This window comes from Pipistrellus kuhlii, unplaced genomic scaffold (assembly GCF_014108245.1).
Source record: "Pipistrellus kuhlii isolate mPipKuh1 unplaced genomic scaffold, mPipKuh1.p scaffold_m20_p_9, whole genome shotgun sequence".
In the NCBI taxonomy this organism is placed as follows: domain Eukaryota; kingdom Metazoa; phylum Chordata; class Mammalia; order Chiroptera; family Vespertilionidae; genus Pipistrellus; species Pipistrellus kuhlii.
In genome coordinates this window covers 62928244-62950889 of record NW_023425595.1, presented here as the reverse complement: position 1 = coordinate 62950889, position 22646 = coordinate 62928244, and the positions used below count along the sequence as shown (strand labels likewise).

The 22646-nt window shown below is 43.7% G+C and overlaps 1 protein-coding gene and 1 long non-coding RNA gene across 5 annotated transcripts in view; one reads left to right on the top strand and one right to left on the bottom strand.

The window, feature by feature from the left end:
• Positions 1-22646, top strand: part of LOC118713721 — a 26070-nt gene extending 3424 nt beyond the window's left edge. The window contains exons 2-5 of the long non-coding RNA XR_004986366.1: positions 223-1255; positions 1292-1947; positions 13914-13921; positions 22631-22646. This is a non-coding gene — a long non-coding RNA (uncharacterized LOC118713721). The remainder of the gene's footprint in view (positions 1-222; positions 1256-1291; positions 1948-13913; positions 13922-22630) is intronic.
• On the bottom strand, positions 551-11003 carry PLET1 (placenta expressed transcript 1). 4 transcript variants are annotated; one of them, XM_036428633.2, is made up of 5 exons: positions 10781-11001; positions 6120-6321; positions 3544-3605; positions 1326-1391; positions 551-1289 (listed from the first exon to the last, which is right to left on the bottom strand). In XM_036428633.2, exons 1-5 carry the CDS (start codon positions 10950-10952, stop codon positions 1129-1131), a joined length of 663 nt encoding a protein of 220 aa, XP_036284526.1. In that variant the 5' UTR covers positions 10953-11001; the 3' UTR covers positions 551-1128. The 4 variants fall into 4 exon arrangements, with proteins under 4 accessions (XP_036284526.1, XP_036284525.1, XP_036284530.1 ...); XM_036428632.2 differs by having other exon boundaries at positions 551-1391; positions 10781-11003; XM_036428637.2 differs by lacking the exon at positions 3544-3605.

Here is a 22646-nt window from a genome sequence, read left to right as displayed (position 1 = left end):
AAAGATATCCTGCAACTTCTAGGAAATCACCAATAAAGCAAAGAAAAAAAAAAGACTTCTATTATTCTGTGAGCACTATACCAATTCGCTCATATGATTGCAAAGACAGACAGAAACTCCCAGATTGGAGAGGGCTTCCCTGAGGGCTCCCAGACTGGAGAGGGTGCAGATTGGGTTGAAGGACCACCCCTGAGCACGAATCTTCATGCACCGGGCCCCTAGTTTAACATAATTACTAAAAGAAAACTTTGTTGGCTGTTACAGGAAATGCCATGCTTTCTTTTGATTTCACATTGTATTGTGAATATTATAAATATTTTGCCCATTTCTCCTAGTGGACAACACTGTTAGGGGAAAAATGACCAGTTTGCACTTGAGGAATACTAAAATTGAGAAAATTTTACCCATAGACCTGGTCTTGAAAACATACATACTCTCATCATTTTATTAAATGTTTAATGTTTGCACAAATGAATAAAATTAGATAACATTCACTTATTAAAGAATTTGAATTTAACACATTGTTCTTTTTTGGAATATAGTTTTTTTGGGTATGACATAGAAAATAATGCCTTTATCCCATAATCTGTCCCTATTTTTGGCTGCTCAGACATGGTACATTCCTATTTCCTTGCCCTTCTAATGCTAGTGGTGTTGCCGGCAGAATGAGAGTTACTTCTCCTTTCCTGCTGAGTCACATGAGCCAACACACTCTGTGTAACCTGGGTGGGTTTGGCCAGAAATCGGAGATCATCTTGAAAGCGAGGAAAGGTTCTTCCCACAGAGACTCAGGGGAATCATTTGTCAATGAACAAAAGTTTAGACTGGCGATGGAACTGGCTGTTAACATGTTAAACCTACAGCCAGAATTCCGGGTTACCCCCAGACCAGCTCTAAGTAGTTACAAAAAGCCTGAAAGATTTAGTTGCACATCTGTGTGCCCCAAGTCCACTAGTGAGTGAGCTGGCTACTCTCAACCGAGTCTCTTTTTTAGTCCAAAGCAATGGCAGGAGAGCTGTACATTTGAGAACATGAGACCTTCATGCACACACATGATGGAGCCCTGGCTTGGAACCAAACGCAGGAGGATGTAGCAGAGGCAGGAACAACGGTTCCCTTAGCATCTTTCTAGAAGAGGAGTTTGCTGGTGAGGAAGACGAGCAGGATCTGGATGGCATCTGTGATGGGGCTGAGGAAGATTTTGTTGGCGAAGCTTTTGGCTGTGGTTAGAGTTGAAGTTGCGGTCTGGGCTGTGGTTAGGATTCGGTTTGTTGTTGGGCTTCGGGTTGAGGTTAGGAATCGGTTTGTCGTTAGGCTTTGGGCTGTGGTCGGCCTGGTCATGGAGGTCATTGAGGTCGTGGAGGTCATGGAGGGTGATGCTGTGATCATTGCTGGAGGAGAAAAGGACATCAGAACCCACATTGGAAAATGAGGCTAATCTGATGGGACACTGGGGCCAGAGTTCATGAGCAGAATTCAGTAAGCACGTCTCAAAGGCCAAGTGTATGTAGCGGAAGGGAAAGCTATGGTGTATAAAATGTTACGGAGAGAAAGAACACTATCTACCCCTAAGGTCTACATAGTCCCGGAAGGAATTTACATAACTACAGAATTTGTTGTTGGGTAGGTTGTCAGCCCTCAAGTGTCCTTAATATTGCATTAGATCCATCAGGCAAATATGATCCAGAATGGCACAGTTTTATTTTTTGTTGCTAATTTCAAAGGTTGCATGTGAAGCTTGTAAGAACTAGTTACCAGCCAGAACTGAGAATGGCCACTCCTGCTTTAAAGTAAATGGAAAGAGGTGCTGTCCAAACCTCTGAACCCCTTTCTGTGGTTGCTGAGGCCCTGGCCATTTCCTGTGCAGTGATCTGATCACACACTGGTTCTCTGAGGTTGCCTTGCTGAGAAGCAGAGAAAGCCAGGTCTCTGGGGCAGGAGGTGGGGGTGAGGAAGTGGGAGAATGGATGTCTAATACTGGAAAAGCTAGAGTTTGGCAATGATACCTGCAAAGATCTAAGTGGACCACAGAGGGGACTATAGAGAAGAAGGGACAGCTCGACCTGTGTTGCTCAGTGGTTGAGGTCATGGTTTGATTCCCAGTCAGGGCACATGCCCGGGTTGTGGGCTTGATTCCCAGCGAAGGGCGTGCAGGAGTCAGCCAATCAATGATTCTCTCTCATCATTGATGTTTCTATCTTTCTCTCTCTCTCTCTCTTCCTCTCTGAAATCAATAAAGGTACATTAAAACAAAAAAGAAGAAGAAGGGACATGAGCAGAATTTAATAAGCAAATCCAGTGAGTTGCTTAGGCCAATGCATTCTTCTGCTACTTGGAGGGGCCTGTAAGTCTGTGGCATTGTCTTATCTCCCTTAGTATTTACCCAGGGCAAATGTTTCTCTAGCATCTCACCTAGCCAGAAAGTCTGACACAACTACTTTATTATTATTTTTTTAACTGGATTTTATTAGCATGGAGATAAGGAGTCCTGATAAGAAACATACTTCTCCCCCCCCCCACCCCCCTTACTTCTTAGCATTTACACTCATGCTCATCTCAAAAATGTCCTCGAGGAAGAAAATAACACCCAGTCTTCTCACAGAGGGGAAACCACCAAGGCAACAGTGAAGGCTTTCACATAATAGTTTGTTAGGCATAATCATGTCAACATTTGTTTTGAAAATGGATATCTCTTTGACCGCATTTGCAGCATATGATGGGTGGGAAACCGGCAGCGGGATCCTGAGGAAGACTAGTTACCTGGACATTAGGGAGGCTGATATTCCTTGTGTGTAGTTGAATCTTGTATTTAAAACCTTCATTTAAAAAAGGGATTGTCTATATAGTTTTGATGTAAGTCTAAGGAAAGTGTAAGAAGTATAAGGTGGGATTTGAGCCCTGGTTTTTCCATTTACTTTCTGAACCTCAATTTCTTGAATTTGTTTTAGTTCCCTAGAGGGGAGTGAGAGAACACAGGGGACAGAGAGAGGGAAGGAGGGCGAGAAGCCTCAGGATGGTTTGAGGTTGAGGACCACACCCTGGGGAAGAACAGTGGAAATTCCTGGTGGTAGTGGTGGTGGCCAAAGGCCATTCTGAGAATGAATGAGTGTTTGGTATTCTTACGCTGTCAACCCTTCTGTGTGCACATCTGCCCCCTCAGTCCTGTAACGCCTGCAGCACTGTGAAGGTTTTATGTGAGCGGGAAGTCTTTGTGGAAACTAAGGAAGGAGCTGACTTTCACGCTGGTGTCTACGAGGTGCTGAACAGGAATGGGTCCTGAGGAAGCAGGATTCTGCAGTCACAGGTGAGTCTGAGGATATAAGGCCCCTGGGGATTGGCAGAAATCTTGGGGATGGCTTTTGTTTTCTACAGAGCATAGAAAAAAGGGTGGAGCCAATCTTATATAGGTATCAAGGTGCTAGGAGGCTCAACTGATATCTGGGTAACACACGCCCAGAAAGCTTTTGTAGGCCCCCCACTAGGTAACTTTCAGGCTGATTGTGTGCACTGCCAGATATGTAAAGGGGCTGCAAAGGAACTTACCTTGATTTTCCAGTTTCAGATAAGAAACGGTGGCCACTTTGAAGAAATTGATAACGAAGGCTCTGTGGAGGGCAAATCAATGAAAGATACTGGTGAGGACCTCAGCCGTGGAGTCCACAAGTTCAGCTCACATTTCTGCCTTCCAAGATGACCCCAACCTCTTAATTCCTTTTGTGCTTACTTTCCCTACAGATCATTGAATACTGGTCTGCTCTATATCGTCTTTTTTTCTTTCTTGTTCCACCTATCCATGCATTCATTGGTTACCTTCTGTATGTAGCCTGATCTTGTCCTATTGGGATGATGTTCTAACTAACTGAGCTACTTGGCCAGGGCCTCTATATTGTCTTAACTAAGATCTATGATTTTGCTCCTGAGAAGATCATGTTTATCCCCCCACCTCGCTCCTCCCAAACCAACCAGCTTCATTCCCTTAAACTCCCCATAGGCTGGTATACACCTCGGGTCTTTGTTCAAGCCAGTCCTTCTGCCTGTGATATCCATCCAGACCATGTCTGCCCATAGAGGTAACAGTAATTCTATGAAGTTGTTTTCCCTGTTATCCTTCACCCAGACAGATCTCCGTCAGAGGGACAGGCCCCTCTACGGGTTGTCCTGCTGTGAGCCTCTCCTCCCACTAGAGGGCCAGCTCTTTGAGAGCAGGTTCTGTTGTCAACAACGATTGACACATAGTATTATAGGTGCTTAATGTTCATGAAATGATCCGTAGAGCTTGGTCTGTTGTTCTTTTATTAGTGGGTCCATAATTATATCAGCCTCTTGTTCACACATTCGACAGTTAATTGAGGAGAATGTACACCATGCCAATCACTGTGCATGGTGCTGAGGGGCAGTAGTGAATCAGTTAGGCATGGTCTTACCCTTGTGGCACTTCAGAGAGACAGATTTTAAATGAATAATCAACCAACAGACTGAGTAATTGATCACAGTGGTGACATGAGCTCTGACAAAGTAGTGGAAGTTGAGAGAGTGGAAACAGGGCTTGGGAACTTATCGGGGAGTTTAGGGACAGTTCAAGTACTGGATGGTGAGCAAGTGATGTTGAACCTCAGTACTCACTTCTGCACAGGCCCTGCCTCACTGTAAGTAAGGCTCCTGTGCCCTCCCAGCACAGTGGAACCCTCACAGTGCCGTGCTGCTCCCCTCTCTTTGTCAGCTTTGCTGATCAAGGCCGTGTGTGTACATTGCCACCAAGCAGCAAAGCCAGTGCATCACAGCCGCTGTGAGCCAGGAAGGTCTGGAGACCGCACTATCAGCAGGAATGTGCTGTTTCTATTGCAGTGACACCGCTTTGTCTTTTACCTATTGTTGCATGGGGTGTGGAGGCTTTAATGAGGAGAGATGAAGGGACCATTGTCTTAATTAGCCTGGCTTGGCTTTTAAGGGACTGCGCTTGGGCAAAGTTGGATTGTTGGAGCTCCTTCGGGATTTTACTTTTGCAAGTGGCTCTGTGGGAGCCGGCGAGGTCCAAGGGCAGGGCAGGTGAGGAGGGATGGCGGTGAGATGGGAGGGTATGGCAGCATGCTCACTACCATGTCCATAGAGCCTCGGTGGACAGGACCCGCTGGATAAACTTGTCCTTTCAGCACAGAAAGGACCGCAAGGACCCTCAGCTGGGTTTCTGAAGTGAGCTTGGGAGCCATCCCTGGCTGCAAGGAAGGCTTTTGTTAACGAGCTGTGTCCATTCAGTGTGAACTAGGAGGGGAGTTATTACACAATCAGCACACTTTCTGTTAGAAGCTGTTTCCAAAATGAACCTATGTTTTGAAAATGACTCAGCAGTGTGAGTATAGAGAATCTGAAGCAAACAGGGCGCAGTGACAAAGATTCTTTGCTTGACCTTACCTCTTCCTGGCCCATCTCTGCTCTTGCTTATAAAATCCAGCGTTAGCAAGAACGCTGCTAAGTCTGTTTAGCAAGAACCTCTCACCCTCGATATCTGATAACCCTCAATGTCTGATTGAGTTCCTCATTTGCTGCCATCCCCACATGGTATCTGATCACCTAGGCCTGCCTCCAGCAACAATCCTGTTAGGCCAGCTTAGCCAGAATTCCTCTTATAGGCCTGATGTTTCCTCTCAGGAACTTTCCATCCACTGACCCCTCCCTGCTCCTTGGCTATAAATTTCTACCTGCTCATGTTATATTCAGAATCGAACCTGGTTCTATATGGAGGTCTATTCTCCTATTGCAGTCGTCCTGAATAAAATCTTTACTTTACTATATGTATATATGGATTATTCATTCTTTCATTCATTTTGCTTTAACCACTGTCCAGCTCTGGTTTTCTTTATCACCAGTTCTTTCTATTTATGTTGTGCAGACTTGGTGCGCGCGCGTGTGTGTGTGTGTGTGTGTGTGTGTGTGTGTGTGTGTGTAAACTCCTATAAATAAAAGGTAGGACAAAGAATGGTAAGGCAGAAAAGGAGTACAAGTACACTTCTCCACATCATATCTGTATTGTATTTTGTGTCCTTCAAGATCAGTGTAAAACTGCATAAACCCAACATGAAACTGTAAAAGCCCAAGCAAATCATATATAGGTAGGTTCTTACTGTATCTCCACTGTGATGTTCGTGTAACGAGGAGATTGCCAGTTGGCCTTGAGGAAGTTTTCACGCGTGTCGGTCACGTGATAGAGGACGCTGCCGTCGCAGTACAGGTCCGCTCTGTGCCAGAGGCCTACTGTGCTGTTGTTGCTTGTGTCCACCGCTCTCAGGGCCACAGAGTTGGTGATGTTGTTCACAGGCACCAACACTGAGAAGAAATGATAAGGCGACAGTCAGCCATCTATGTAGTAAGACAAGGGATGAGGGCTATGAAATCAAAATTAACTGTAAAAAAAGAAAGTTACAAACAGCATGCAAATGCAGTATTTTTGTAAAAGAAGTTGAAGGAAAGACATCAAGATATCAACTATAGTCATTTCTGGGTAGTGGGATTACAGATGATTTTATTTGCATTTGCTAAATTTTCCATGGCCAAAGGTAGACAAAAGGAGAGTTTTGCTATCTACCAGGGGTGAGATTCGAGGCCCCCTCCTAACTCTGGGGCCCAGTTCTCATCTGTCTGATGAGGGATAAAGATGCTCTGTCCTTCTTTCAGGGGGAGTGGGATGTGGGCAGAGCAGGAGTTGGTGCATGTGACAGGGTCACGTGGGCCCCAGAAAGTGTTCCCGGAAAATCGGGAATGTTATTCCAAATTAGAGCGGAGCCCACTTCCTAGTCTTGCCGAAGCTCTTGGTGTCTGTAGATGAGGGCGAGGGAGGGGGCCTCTGAGCTCCAGGGGCCCTAATCCAGGTACCTCTTAAATGACTCCTCACAGTCTCCAACCTCCACTCAGGTGAATCTCTTATGACCTCGCTTAGCCTGCATTCACAGGAGACCCCACTGACACCTGTTAATTCCAGCACTCTGATTTGTAATGGGGACAGAGTTTCCAGAGAACGTTTCAGTGGGTTCATTTCCTCTCTTAGAAGGTCCCTTCTGAATGAATTCCTCAATGCTAACGTCTCCCCAGGGCCCGTTCAGACATCAAAAATTCCTTCAAGGACTTTTTCACAAACCAAAGAAAATGGATCAGGTAGCACAATAGGATGCACCAGTGCTGGTTCTGAATTCCAGCTCTAACAAGTCATTTCCCCTCTGAAACTCAGTTCCCTTGTTCTTCATTATTCACTCCACAAATAGTGGTTGAATTCCAACTTTGCACAAGCCCGGTTCTAGGTCCAGAGATAATGACATTGTCCTTTATTACATGGAGATCATGACACCTTATTTTAAAAGGTTCCTGGGAGGAGCCCGGCTGGCGGAGCATCTGGAGGGCAGTAAGTAACTTGGGAACCTGGAGGGCAGTAAATAACCTATAAACCAGGAGGAGGTCACGGTTCAATTCCTGATCAGGGCACACGCCCGAGTTGTGGGCTCAATCCCTAGTAGGGGGCATGCAGGAAGCAGCCAATCAATGATTATCTCTCATCAGTGATGTTTCTATCTCTCTCTCCCTCTCCCTTCCTCTCTGAAATCAATAAAAATATATTAAAAAAAGAGAAATGTCCCTGGGAGGAATAACAAGAACAGTGCAAAGACTTTAATACATAGTGTGTGTTAAACAGTTGCAATTTTCTTTTAGCTCAATGCATTTCTCTATTTTATTCCTTTGCTATTGCCAATTAAGGTGGGTGGAGCCAGACTCTATGGACCCTTCCTTGCTCGGTGAGAACCTGACATTTGTCCTAGATGTGTGTGTGATGGTGAGGTGGACTGTGGTAAGCCATGGTGTGTGTCATCCAGGTGGTTACCAAGTCTGTCAGCTCTCCCTCAGGCATGCTCTTACCTCTGTCCTTTCTTCTGCTTTCCTTCTCTCACTCTGGCTTATATCCTCCTTTCTTCCCTCCTAAGCATCTGTATTTGGATTTTTGGGCCACATTCTCCTCCCCATTCAGCCATGTATTTAGGCTGTGGCCAGATCAGGCTCCCACACACAACACTCCCATCAGGAGACACTCTTCTCCAAAACTTTCAAAGTGCCCTTATTTCTAGAGCACAAAACATTCTGCTTCTGTTCTATCAGGTACAGCGCCCAGCGTGTGGCTTTCATGACCTTCAAAACCTAGCTCCTCCTGTTATTTGCACCCCGCCTCTCAGGACAGCCAGCTTTCCTGTGGTTCCGCAGACACACGCAACTCACACCTGCTCCTGGTCTCTGTTTACGTCTGTCTGTCTGTGTGGAATCCTTACTTCATTTTCATCACACATTTCCTTCCCATTTACTCTCTAAGAGCCTGCTAGGTCCCACCTCTGGGCCAGTTCAGCCTTCTTTCCCTCTCACTCCTGAAACATGTGTGTGTTTTTTTCTTTTTCTTTTCTTTTCTGTGGAGCTGAGTGTTTAATTACGTTCTGGCTTAATTACATACTGTGGTTTCCTCTGTGTCAGTATCTGGCCAGCCCAGTGCTAGGCACCTGGAGGGCAGTAAGTTACTTCTAACTGATTGGTTTAGCAAACTGTGCATCCGATGGTGTACAGTCAGTGCCCTTAAAGCTGATGATGTAGGAATAAAGGCAGGCCACATCCCTCTTGCCCATAGAGGTAAAAAGTGGAGGCGGATGCTGACCTGGTCTAGTCTTACTATAAATGTCACTGCTTTATGGATTTCCTTCAATGGCATTGAGACAGACCAAGGGAACTTGTTCTAAGATACTGCCTGAGCTGCCACTGTGTCTTGGGATCTGTCAAACCATTTCACATGACTAACTAATGTTGACACAAACCCTGAAAATTAGAAAGTTTCAAATTAAAAATAAGAAGTTGGCTTGTGTGGGTATTTATCAGTCTCCGCCAGCCGTCTCACAGTGATACTCTACGAGGAAATCCGGAGACTGTGGTGTAATCCAGGTGTGCAATCGGGCACTTCACACCTCTTAAGGGCACAGGGTTTTGACTCAACTTAAATCGTTTCTACAGTGAGTCAGTCAGCGCATCACGGAGTGACAACACATCTGTGGTGAAATGAGGTGAGGCTGGGGACGGACATTGCATGTAGTAGGCATTTAATGAACCTGAGACCCCCTCCTCCGTCCCATTCCCCCCTATTGCCTTTGTAAATGCCGGGATTTCCCTTTCAGCCAGCATAGCCCCTTCCAAGGGTCTTTCCTTTGGAAGGCATCTTACTGATCACCTTTTGACTCTTCTTTCTCCTGTTTTCCTACTTCAGAAGGCTCATAACCCCCTTCTCTGCACCCCAACCTTCACAAAGTAGGTTCTTATTTCTTCCATTTTAGCAGCAAAATCCTCTCCTGTGTGATGTGTTATCTCAAGGTAGTAGTCCCTCTGGCCCCCAGGTAATTTCCCACATACAAGGTCACACACATGCCCTCCTTTTTTTCATCTTGGATTACAAGATGGTCCTCCCTGTCCTGCAGGACAAGATCCACTGCCTGAACGAGTGGGACGTAGTGAGCCTTATCACAACTGAGGCATTTATGGTGACAGTCCCCGTGGGAAAAAAAATAGGAAAAAAGCACAGGCTGGCATGGGCGTGTGAAGGCAGGCAGTAGCCATTTTCCTGCTGAAGCCCGGAATCTGTGGGCCATGGTATTCTTTCAAAATGTGGCGAGAGTTCTAAGAGAGGCAGGAGAACATAGTAGATAAGAAGACCGGCTCTGAAGCTGGATAGCCTGTCTGAACAAAGCGGGGCTGCTAGTTACATTCAAATATTAGCTATGCTACTAGTGAGCTTGGGTAAAACTTTAACTTACCTGCCTCAGTTCTCATCTGTGAAGTGGGAAGATAATAGTATATTGGCCCTTAGAATAGTACCCACTGCATAGTAAGAAGTATCCGTTCTTATTTACTATAACTGAGAGGCACATAGTGTAGTGGTTAGAGCAGTGTCTCTGACTGCTCAGCTTCATGTCCCAACTTCACCACTCAAGTAGCTCTGTGACCTGAGTAAGTCACTAGCATTTCTGTCTCCTCATCTACAAAACAGGAACAACAGTGGTCTCTACCTAATGGGTTATGGGGGCTACATGAACCATTACAGGTAAGCCACTATATTAAATGTTGTTATGAAATTAATTATACAGCACTTGCCTGATTTGTAGGTTTGTCTGATCCCAAAAGGGATATTTGTAAAATATTACTAGGTCCCTCTAAGAAAAGCATTGGATTAGGAATGAAAAGAACAAGATTCAACAGCCAGTTCTGCCACTCGCAGTGAGACCCTGAGCAAGTAATTTAACCCTCAGCTTCAGGCTCCGCAGAGAGAAGATGGGAGAGCAATACTTCCTTGTCAAGCGAACTGAGCTTTTCACATGTGAACTAAATGCGAACAGCGCCTCCTGGAGTTGTGCAATACACAGTCATCCACGGGGGCACTGTCTTATCAAAGATGTGGAAAGATAACTGTGATGCAATCTTCATCCCTCACATAACAAACTGACTTTAAGTCAGAACTTGCCGTAGGTGTGCTCTTGCCGAGACTCAGTTAACCTGGGCGTTGGCTCCTTGCTGTTCAGCTTGGCACAGAAAACATGCAGAAGCATCCCCACCCAACCCAAGCTCTCACATGTCCTCATTCTTTCTGCCCCCAATTCCCATCCTGGTAAAAAATGCAGGTTTTGTATAATTGAGAGCAGAGATGGAGAGTCATGTTCTGAAATTCTGGTAAAGTGCCCTTAGAGAAAAAAGACAATAGAGAAAGGCTCTTACTTACCTGTGTAGACCCTGTTGCTCTCATAGATGTTTGAACTGATCTTGATGCCTGGACCAGTGGTGGGGGAGACTGTGCTGAAGAACATGCATCTATCAGGGAAATCTGCGGAGCTGGCAGAGATGAACAGTGTGCCGAGGCACAGGGACAGCAGTGTGGCGCCCAGGACTGCCATGGTTGTGACTTGTCTGGAAACAGCTGGGCCTGGAGCTGCTAAGACCTCACCTATTTATATGCTTCAGGGCTGGAGTTTCTGGGTGAGGTCATACATGCAAATTCCCCTCTCACCCGCTCCCTAACGTGAGCTGGCTTCTAGAATTTGTCACCACGATCCTTTATCAATTCCAGTTTTGCTCAAGAAAGGGCATGTACTGATCATGAATTTATTTTACATCTCATTCACCACAGTACCTGCCATTTGAAGAAAGCTGCCGAGAAAGGTTTAGTGCTGGCAAAGTGAAATTAGGGACGAGTAATTATCACATCTCTCAGAAGTTCCACTCTCCGCCCTGTAGAAAACTCAGGCACAAAACCCATCTTTTCTGGAATATTACATATCCATTTTCAACTCTACTTAATTGAACATGTCTCCAATCTCAGCTCACTTTGTGACTAACATACAACTAAAACATGGTGCTTCTGGATTTATTTATTTATTTGGAAAGAAACAGAGTTGGCCCATGTTGCTCCTGGCACTTCCATCCATCACACCATAGAACAAGGCAACTACTAGAAAAATAAAATCAGAAAACATGTTTTTTCATATTTCTCTTCTGATGGTTAGAACTCATTAAAAAAAAAAATCAGTAAACTTGAAGATATTAAAATAAACTTAATAAAAGACACACAAGACTTATACACTGAAAACTATACCAGGGGACCCAAGATAGCCAAAACGATCTAAAAAACCCCCACCAATAAATAAGTTGGAGAACTCACATTTACCAATTTCAAAACTTACTATAAAGCTGTAATAGTGAAGACAGTGTGGTATTGGCATAAGGGTAGACGTACAGATTAATGTAATCGAGTTGAGAGCTCATAAATAAACCCACACATTTACTTTTTAAAATTATTTGTTTGTTTGTTTTTGTTTTCAGATCGGGCTATCTTTCACCTAGTGAGTGTTACAATGTCTCTTTTATGTCAAGTGGAAATAATACTAAGAAATAGTGATCCATTGATTAAAAAACCCAAGAGCCACAGAATTTACCCACTGTTAGTAACAATGAAAACAGGCACATTTTAGTACATGCAAAGAGCAGAGATGGTACTAAGAATTGAATTTATATAATCTTACTTAATTTTCACATCCTCTCCCTGCCATGCCAGATGGTAGGTATTATGGTATTAGCCACATTTCAATGAGGAAGAAATGAAACTTGGGGAATTTAAATAACTTGTCAAAGTCACAGGCTAGGAAATGGACAGAGAAGGGATTTAAACCCCAATTCTTCAGAATCCGGTGGTTATGCCTCCTGGTTAGACTGAATTATTTTCTTTTCTTTTTTTTAAATTTAAATTCTCTATAGTTGAAAGTATTACATATGTCCCCTTTTCTCCCCATTGTCCTCTCCCAGTTCCCCAACCCCCAACCCAGGCCTTCACACCCCTATTGTCTGTGTCCATTGGCTATGTCCATCTGCATAGAAGTTCTTTTAAAGCTATACAGTTATGGTCAATTGAATTTTCACAAGGGTACCAGGACAATTTGATGGAGGAAAGAACAGTCTTTTGAACAAATGGTGCAGTGGCAACTGGATATCCACATACAAAAGAATGACATTAGATCTCTACCTCACACCATATGAACTCAACATGGATCAAGGACCTAAATGTAAGAATTTAAACTATAAAACTCTTAGAAGAAAATACAGGTATAAATTTTCATGGCCTTGGATTTGGCAATAGTTTAATAGATATAACACCTAAAGCAAAAACATCCACAGAAAAAAATAGACAAGTTGGATTTTAGCAATACTAAAAGCTTTTCTTCTTCAAAGGACAATACCAAGAAAGAGCAGACAACCCAAATAATGGAAAAAATATTTTCAAATTATATGTTTGATTAGAACCTGTTATCTAGAATATATAAAGAATACTTACAACTCAACAATTAAAAGACAGCCGAAACCGGTTTGGCTCAGTGGATAGAGCGTCGGCCTGGGGACTCAAGGGTCCGGGTTCGATTCCGGTCAAGGGCATGTACCTTGGTGGTGAGCATATCCCCAGTGGGGGGTGTGCAAGAGGCAACTGATCGATGACTCTTTCTCATTGATGTTTCTAACTCTCTATCTCTCTCCCTTCCTCTCTGTAAAAAATAAATAAAATATATTTAAAAAAACAATTAAAAGACAAATATCCCAAGAGAAACAAAGAAAAAATAAGCAAATGTGACTATTTCAGATTAAAAAGCTTTAAAAAACAGGCAAATGATTTGAATACTTGTCCAGAGAAGACATACATGGTCAATCTACACACGAAAATGTTCTCAACATCGTTAGTCGTTAGGAAAATGTAAGTCAAAATTACAAAGACATACCAACCACAGCCTTCCGGGGAGGCATGGTAGAAATGACAGGAGGTGTTGGCAAGGACATGGTGAAATTGGAATCCTCATGTACTGCTGGTGGGAGCATATAATCATTAGGCCAACAGTTTGGCATTTCTTAAAAAAAAAAAAAAAATTAACTATAGAGTTACTATTAGATGGCCCAGCAACTCCACTCCTAGGTGTATATACTCAAGAGAATTAAAAACACATGCCCACACAAAAACTTGTACATACAAGTTTTAGGAGCATTATTTAAAATAGTCAAGAAGTGGAAACAACCCAAATGCCCAACATCTGTATAGATAAAAAAGCGTGGCATTTCCATCCAATGGAAATTATTCAACTAGAAAAAGGAACAAAGTGCTGATAGATGCTACAACATGGATGAACCTTAAAAACATGCTAAGCAAAGAAGCCAGGCACAAAAGGCTACATGCTACATGATTTCACTTATAGGAAATCTCCAGAATAGGAAAATTTGTAGACAGGAAGTGGTTGCCAGGGTAAAGAGAGAATGGGAGTGGCTGCTAATTGGTTTGGGGTTTCTTTCTGGTGTGATGGAAATGTTTTGGAATTATTTAGTAGTGATAGTTTCATAATCTTGTGAATATATTAAAAACACTGAATTGGATCTTACGGTCTGTGAATCATATCTTACTAAAAATCTTTCTTATATAATGTTCTGTGTAGGCAAGTTGGGATAGTACAAAGAATGCAGCAGAACTTGAGTATTAGATCTGGTTTAGAATCCAGGCTTTGGGAGAGTTTTAACCTATCTGAACTCTAGTCTCCACTTCTGAAAATTGGGGCATTAATAGCAATCTTACATCATTTTATGTATATTAAGTGAGAAATACTTGTTAGCTGGTTTGAGGGGTGGGGTGGGTTGAACATATAGTAGGTTTATAACACAAGTTAATTACCCCCCCCCCCCATTCTTTCCTTCTTAACTCCCTTCCTTCCTTGCTTTCTTAGTTTGTACCAGGTTCTAAGAGAATCCCAAGGTCAATCCCAAGATCAATCCCAAGGTGGATCCAGGGATACAAGAGTCAAAGGGGTGAGGGTTAGCAACATGGCCACCATGCCAAAACCGATTTGGCTCAGCGGTAGAGTGTCAGTCTGCGGACTGAAAGGTCCCAGATTCGATTCCAGTCAAGGGCATGTACGTTCGTTGCTGGCACATCTCCAGTGGGGGGTGTGCAAGAGGCAGCTGGTCGATGTTTCTCTCTCATCGATGTTTCTAGCTCTCTATCTCTCTCCCTTCCTCTCTGTAAAAAAATCAATAAAATATAAAACAACAACAACAACAACAACAACACACACACACACACACACACACACAAAAACACACAAAACAAAACACAAAACAAAACAACAACATGGCCACCATGGGGACAAGTCAACAGGCTTTAGCAGGCAGAAGCCTTTGTCTGAATCCCACCGCTCATGCTGTGACCTTGGACTGTGCTTAACTAGTCTGAGCCTCAGTTTTTGTATTCATCTTAAAAAAATAATAATGCCAGCATTGCAGGATTGTGTCCAGGATTAAGTGATTATGCAGGTGACAGTAATTGGTGGTTCCTTCCCACCAATGGCAGGACGTGGTGCAACTCTAGGAGGACGGGCTGGAGAGTGTTCACGTTCTTTCATTTGCCCAGAGTGGATGCTTAAGTCAGCATGTGCAGATTTAGGGGCTGATTAGGTTGTCCCCTTCAGCTCTGTGGTTCAGAGCTGAACCTTAATGTGGATCCTTATGTTTTAGAGGAGAATCTAGTGGTCAGTTTTTTAGAAGATGTGCACCGTCCTCATTCCCTGAGGCCTTATGCATTCTCAGAGTGATGGCATGTTATTACACGTGTACGAGTTTTCAAGTTGAACTGTCCCTAAGAGATCATTTTAATGGGATGAAACACCGAAAGATTAAATTTGCCTGAGGCTATAGACCCACTTAGCCCGGCCTCCTGCCTCCTGCCTCCTGCCTTCTGCCTCCTGCCTCCTAGCTAGGTATGGTTCTCCACTGGACAGTTCTACTATTTAGTTAATACACACCAGCTCAATGTAGCATTTTTAAAAAATATTTTATTGATTTTTTACAGAGAGAAAGGAAGAGAGACAGAGAGCTAGAAACATCGATGAGAGAGAAACATCAACCAGCTGCCTCTTGCACACCCGCACCAGGGATGTGCCCGCAACCAATGTACATGCCCTTGACCGGAATCGAACCTGGGACCTTCCAGTCCGCTGACCAATGCTCTAACACTGAGCCAAACCGGTTTGGCTCTATGTAGCATTTTATTTTATTTTATTTTATTATTTATTATTATTTTGTTTGTTTTCAATGTAGTAGTTTAGATTCAAATGGGTCAAAGTTAAGGTATAGTACATGTTAATTTTAATAGGCCACATGTATACTTCCTAGTACATTTGGGACTCTTGCCCAGTCAGTATATGGAACATGGGGAGAAGTTTACTATCGCAGTAGTTATATCTTTGTTCAGGACTTTTGCTGATCATGTCTGTGACTACATTTGATCCTAAAGTTTGTCAGGGCCACAGTCGAATGGCATAGTACTCCTCCCACAGGGCCTTGCTTGTATGCAGTGGCCATCGGGCTCGGTTGGGGGACACTGAATAAACTGCTCAGGGGTACACAGCATTAGGGAAAAATACCGCCTGCTTTATAGTCCGTTGTCATCAGACTCCAGCCTGTGAGAGTCTTGACCAACTGTTCACAGGTCTTCATGGAATGAGAACAAATGGAGAGATCCTAAAAGAGAAAGCAAACCTTTATCCAACTTAAAGGCCTGCCTTTTATTCTGATAGTACAGCTTTTTGAAAATTTATTTGTAAAATATCCTTTCTTTTATGAAATTATGGTCATTGTAGATTACAGATAGTAGTTTCCTCCCAGCTGTTAATTTTTTAATGTCATCATTTGGGAAAATGAAACACTGACACCCTCTAGTTTACTTTCCATCCAAACTCCTAGAAATGCTGTACGTTGTGTGGCAGGCTAAGTAGAGCTGGAGAGCTGATGCAGGAAAACCGTTTAAGACCCCTTTCTAAGTGAGTGGGAGGTTGGTCTCTGAGCTCTCCTTCCAACGTTAGAACTCATGGTCCCCCGCAATTGGAAATTGATTCCATTCATTTTTAGACAGAAACAAAAGTGTGAAAGGCACTTGGGGGGTTAACGGAGAGTATTAGTAGGTGAGGAATTGAAATGAGACAAGAAGGGAAGTCAGGGTTCAGTTCCCAAATAGAAGAGGAACTAAAAAAGGCAGCACGAACAGAGGGAGTGGGGAGGTTTGGACATCCTCTTCTTGGACCCAGCCAGCCTGGATCCTCCCTGGAGAGGCAAGCACTCCCTGCCCGTGGAAGTGCATTGCAGGTGCCTGAGGAGAGCATAGCAAGCCAGGTCAGTTACCTCTGCAAGGAGTGGCTCTTCTTAGTCCTTGTGAGCTACACTCCAACATTTCTTTGGAGGGCACACCATTTTATCAAGCAGTTGAAACGCACTGTCCCTACCACTTAACCAAATAATTCAACAGTGAAAAAACATGGTGCAGCTTACCTAGCTGGGCATGAATGGGAACTCCTAGGATTACTCGTGACCAGTCTGTGCTCTGACTAGAATGTGATGGAGACACTGCTCCACGGACAAAGTCAAGGAAGTTGCTACTCATGGGAATTTCTTTACAGCCAATTCTTCTTCTTCTTCTTCTTCTTCTTCTTCTTCTTCTTCTTCTTCTTCTTCTTCTTCTTCTTCTTCTTCTTCTTCCTCCTCCTCCTCCTTCTCCTCCTCCTCCTCCTCCTCCTCCTTCTTCTTCTTTAAAGTATTTTCTTTTTAAAACACATTTTATTGATTTTTTTTATAGAGAAGAAGGGAGAGGGAGAGGGATAGAGAGTGATTTGTGATTGATGAGTGAGAAACATTGATCAGCTGCCTCCTGCACACTCCCTGTTGGGTATGTGCCTGCAACCAAAGTACATGCCCTTGACTGGAATTGAACCTGGGACTCTTGGTCTGCTCTATCCACTGAGCCAAACTGGTTAGGGTACAGCCAATTCTTAAAAGTGTATTGGTTTTCTAATGTCTGCCTTAGTCACATAGGTCTTCGGGTAGCTTCCAGGATATAGGGAAAATAAGGATAGAAAGACTAAGATAATATGAGGGTGGCAGATTCATTATTTCAGAAATGTTTGTTGAGTGTCTCTGAGGGTTTGGTACTGCTGTGGGCATGGGGAGAAGGAGACCAACTCCTGACTCCTTGGGGCTATGATGTGCTAATGACGTGCACACTTTCGTGGGTGATCTAATATGTTATAGCGAGGCTACAAACACAAACTGAATCCAGCCTATGCCTTTCCCTTTTCAGTAACATTCCATTAGTTGAGTCACAAGAACATCCTTTAATTCACTTAATTCCCTTAAATGCTACTCACTTTAGCCTTTAGTTGTAAACTATAATTTTTTTACTTTGTATGGATGTGATGTTATGTAGTAGTGCTGAAATATCATTACTGTACACTACAGTATCTTACCATTCCTAAAAACAAAACAAATGACAGCACCTACTCTCCTGGTAGCAAGTAGGCTTTATCCTAGCCTTGTGTACAAAATTTGTCCCTTATGTAACTTGTTATTGACACATTAATTTCTGAATTATTTGAGGCATTGTTTCCTAAACTTTGAAAAGCACTGACTTGTGCTTCATTCTATGAACATATCCTTCATTTGAGGATTATCACTTCAAAGACTGGGGAAAAAAATAACACGAGAAAGCCCATTTTTAAATGGTCATTGAAATTAAAACATAAAATCCAAAAATCCTAATGGGACTTGTGGATCTTAAGAATACAATAGATGCCATTTGGAGATACATTGATTTATTTAAATTATTTATAAGCTATTAATTATTAGTGATAAATATACAATGACTATATATATATTTTTAAAAATATATTTTATTGATTTTTTACAGAGAGGAAGAGAGAGGGATAGAGAGTTAGAAACATCGATGAGAAAGAGTCATCGACCAGCTGCGTCTTGCACACTTCCTTCTGGGGATATGCCCGCAACCAAGGTACATGCCCTTAACCGGAATCGAACCCGAGACCTTTCAGTCCACAGACCAACACTCTATCCACTGAGCCAAACCGGTTTCAGCTACAATGAATATATTTTAAGAACTGGTTCAAATATTACTGTTTTATTTTTGACATTAATAAGGTTATGGGAAAGATAGTACTAGTATGTCATGAGTAATTTAAAAAAATTACAATATGTACTTTCAAGTAGAGAGTCTGATCAATATGTTGGCAGTGGTGTCCAGACATCGGCATTTTTAAGGCTCTGCAGGTCTTCTCGGGGCAGCCAGGGGTGGAGAAAACAAAACCCAGACATTTGCAATGCTCTCAAAGGCCTGGGACAAGTGAGGACAGGAAAAGGGAAGAGTATTTCTGAGCCTTGTAGAGCCCAACCTTGCTTGATAGTTGCTTTCTAGCTGTATTTACTTTTCACAATAATTCTGAGTTGGGCACTGCCACCCATTGTGAGGCCCAGTGAATATGAGTAGAAAAATTGAGACTTATGTCTGCTCCCTGCTGTTAACTGCAATGATTTTAAGCCTGTGAGCTGAGATTTGAACCCAGTCATATCCTTTTTTGGCCGTGGGCTCCCTCCAGCCTATGGCAGGAAGTGATTGGATCAGGCAGAACAGGAACATATCTTGATTTCCTGCTATTGGTGCCCTGGGGCTTTGACTATAAGTAGTTTCAGGATCTCTCATATTTATTAACTATTTATAAAAGTTATATATATATATATATATATATATATATATATATATATTTTTTTTTATTTATATATATATATATATATATATATATATATATATATATATATATATATATTTATATATATATATATAGTTATATAACTATAATAAAAGCCCAGCGACCAAATGGTGGAATGACCTGAATGACTGGTCACTATGACATGCACTGCAGCAGACAACAGGCCCAATCAGGCCCTGATTGGCTCTGCCCAACCTCCCATGGCCTCTCCCCCAAAAAGGCCCCATCCACAATCACCTGTGGCTTCTCCCCCCCCTGCCCCTCCCACGACTGGACCCCCCCCCCCCATTGGGGGCAGGGCTGGCCAGCTAAACCACCTGTGTCCCCTCTCCCCCACTGGTCCCACCTCCAATCGGCCCCCATCAGGGCATGCTGGCTGGACCCCACCTGTGCACAAATTTGTGCACTGGGCCTCTAGTACACTGTACTAGTAAGTAATATGAGTGCTCTATTGTAAGTAGAAACAAGCTTTCTTGCTGTCTTACTTTCAGGAAATAAATACTATTAGTTTTACCTGGTTACTTTAGACTAGTAGTACTTAGAGCAATAGAGTCTCTAGAGCAATAGATCCAAAATGAGGGTGATTGGCTATCCAGGAATGTCTGGAGGCATTTTTGGCTGTCACACTGTTGGGGGTTCTACTGGCATCTAGTGAATAGAGACGAGGGGTCAAACATCCTCCAAGGCATAGGACTGCCCCTGCAACACAGAATTATCTGGCCCTAAAATATCTATGGGGCTGAGGTTGTCAAACCCTGCTCTAGAGGAAAAGAATGGAACTATCTAGTGTATGGAACATTAATGGTTTTATAACAGCCAAATAAATAGCATTTATTAAACATCCATAGTGTTTAGAACCTTTGGTTGGCCAGTTAGCATTTGTGTTGTTGGTGTCACTGCCAAAGCACCATTGAAAATGATTTCTAACCTCAGGAAGCTTACACTCTGGCATAAAAGTTGAGCAGCTGTGAAAAGGGAAAAGTCATAGTTGGTGCAGTGAGGAGAAGATAAGCACAGAGGCAAGGAAGCTGGCCCCTTCTGTGGTGCCTGAGAGCAGGATCTCTGACATCAGGAAGAAAGATCTGTGATTGTCCTGCTTTTCTATCTGCTCCCAGGTGACCTCAGACCAGTATGGAACTGCTCTATTTCCTCGTCCATACAATGGGGATAATATTAGCACCCACCTCAAAAGTTTATTGGAAGCTTTAAATGAAATAGTACAAGTAAGATAAGATGCCCGACATAGAAAAACACTCAGTAAGTGCTTGTCTTTCTCGTTGTTGTTATCACTGGAGAGATTCCACCGAGATGCTGCTTGGGAACTGCCCACACCTTCTCCAGAGAGGAATTGCAAGATGCCAAGGCTTCCCCATCCTTGAGCAATGCAAGGCCAGTCACTCCGGCTCCAGGATGGCCTGTAATGAGCTTCCATTGCAGCTGGGTTGGGGTGGAGCTGGGAGTGGTTGGCTAAGGAGAGGTGGGAAAAGAGGAGAGCCAATTTCTTTTCCTTGTGAATCTTTGTAAACGGAAGGCCTTTATTGGAGTCTACAGAGCAGGTGTGTGAGTCCCCATTTGGAAGGTCCAGTGTCCTCTGCCCAGCCCCTTCCCCGGCAGGAAGTACGTTTTCCTGCTCCTACAACCAGTGAGGGGAGGTGAGAGGTTGGCTTGGCCCCCAGAGATTCAGCTGAAGACAGAGGGTGGGGTGTTCTTGCAAATGAGGTCCTCCTGGCTCTTCATGGTTCTCTGATACGGAGTTTATCAGAAAGACTGCCTTACCTTTACCCTTTGTTAACCATACCATAGGTGCCCTTTTCTGTGCTCTGTCAACACTGGATGGTATTTTTAGATTTCTGTCCCTGGTATTATTCCAACCCTATGTCCTTTGGCCTTCCTTTAGAACAGTCTTCCAGCCTGCGAGCCCAGAGGGAGGTGTGCAGGGGAGGCCATATTTGGACGCCCGCAGCTATGGGGCCTTTGGATACTTGCACAGTCCCCCTGTTTGCTTCTGTTGCTGAATATTCCCTTTGCTCTGTGGGCTCCTGAGCTTTCCTTGGCTGGTCTCATGCCTCTGCCTCTTAGCTCCTTCTGTTGGCTGCCTTCTGTATTTCAGGTGGTCGGGGAAGGCTGCTGGAGGGTGGGTGGAGCAAGGTAGGGACCTCCAGAACTTGGCAGCTCTCATTCACACAGGTCCATGTTTACTTCTCTCCAAATATCCTTTGGCTACTCCTGTTGGTCTATACTCGGGGCTTCCTGGAGGCTTGTTTCTAGGGGAGGAATATGTGCAGGTCTCAGAGAATATTTGAGAAGCAGAGCGTGAGGGTTTTGGGGACATCGGCCGCTTCAGGCCCAGCATCTGGAGTTGGCTCAGGCCTGGGACCGCCAGCAGGTTTTCGTATCAGGGCTCTGCTTAGAACCAGCAGTGCCTGGGCCCCGAGCCCTACCCTTCTGCCCACAGCATCGTCCCCACCTCCATTTCCCTGGATTTCTCACACACACCATCACCCTTAAGCTGGTGCCCTGACATGCCGTTCTTATCTCTATCTCCACACTGAGCCTGTTCCCCAGGTTCTACTTGAAAGAGCACAAGCCTCAGTGCTGGTTTCATGCAGCTGCTTTCCCATCCACTAGTGTAACCTGTTATCTGAGTGAGCTTTTTCACTTAAAATACTTCCCTCGCAGCCCAACTGCGATAATCAATCCAGTAATTACTTTTTGAGTATCTAATATGTGTTCAGCATGGGGGAGGGCACGTATGGCCAGTGCACAGAGATTCCTGCTTTTGAATTTGGTTAAATTTTGGGACGTTAAATGTAGGTCATTTCAAAATAAAGGTAAATGCTAAGATAAAGGGGAACACTGGTGTCTGGAATGCTTTTTGTAGTAAATGGTGGATGTGGGGGAGGTGACCCACACCAATGGGGGGAGGACAGTGGTCTTCCTGGACAAGAGCAGTGTGGAGGTATGAAACTGCATGATGTGAGCAGGGCATAGCTAAAATGTAATGCTCAAGACAAGAAAACATGGGCTGATGCTGGTGAGTGACTAGGAAGGCTTTGTAGAGGTTGCCTTCCAAGAATTTAAAAACTGTCTTACACGCAACAGGGGTTTTAAGCAGAAGATTGACATGCCAGACCTAGGTTTAGATGAATCACTTTAGTGATTATGTGGGGAGTAGATATGAGAGAGAAAAATTAGGAGCCCAATTAGGGTATGAATTATCTTGCAATAGTACAGGTAGGTGATGATGAATTATCACAAAATAGTCAGCAGGTGTAGGGCTAGAAGGAGTGAAAAGATTTTAAAAATGAGGGCAGTAAAAATAGCTGGCCCTAGAGGTAGATTGCCAAGGAGAGGGTGGAGTTAAGGATGACTTCAGGTGTCTGACTTGCCTGGGTGGGTGGATGATGGTGATTAACTTGGTGATCAGAGGAGGAGCACGTTAGGGGCTAGGGTGGAGAT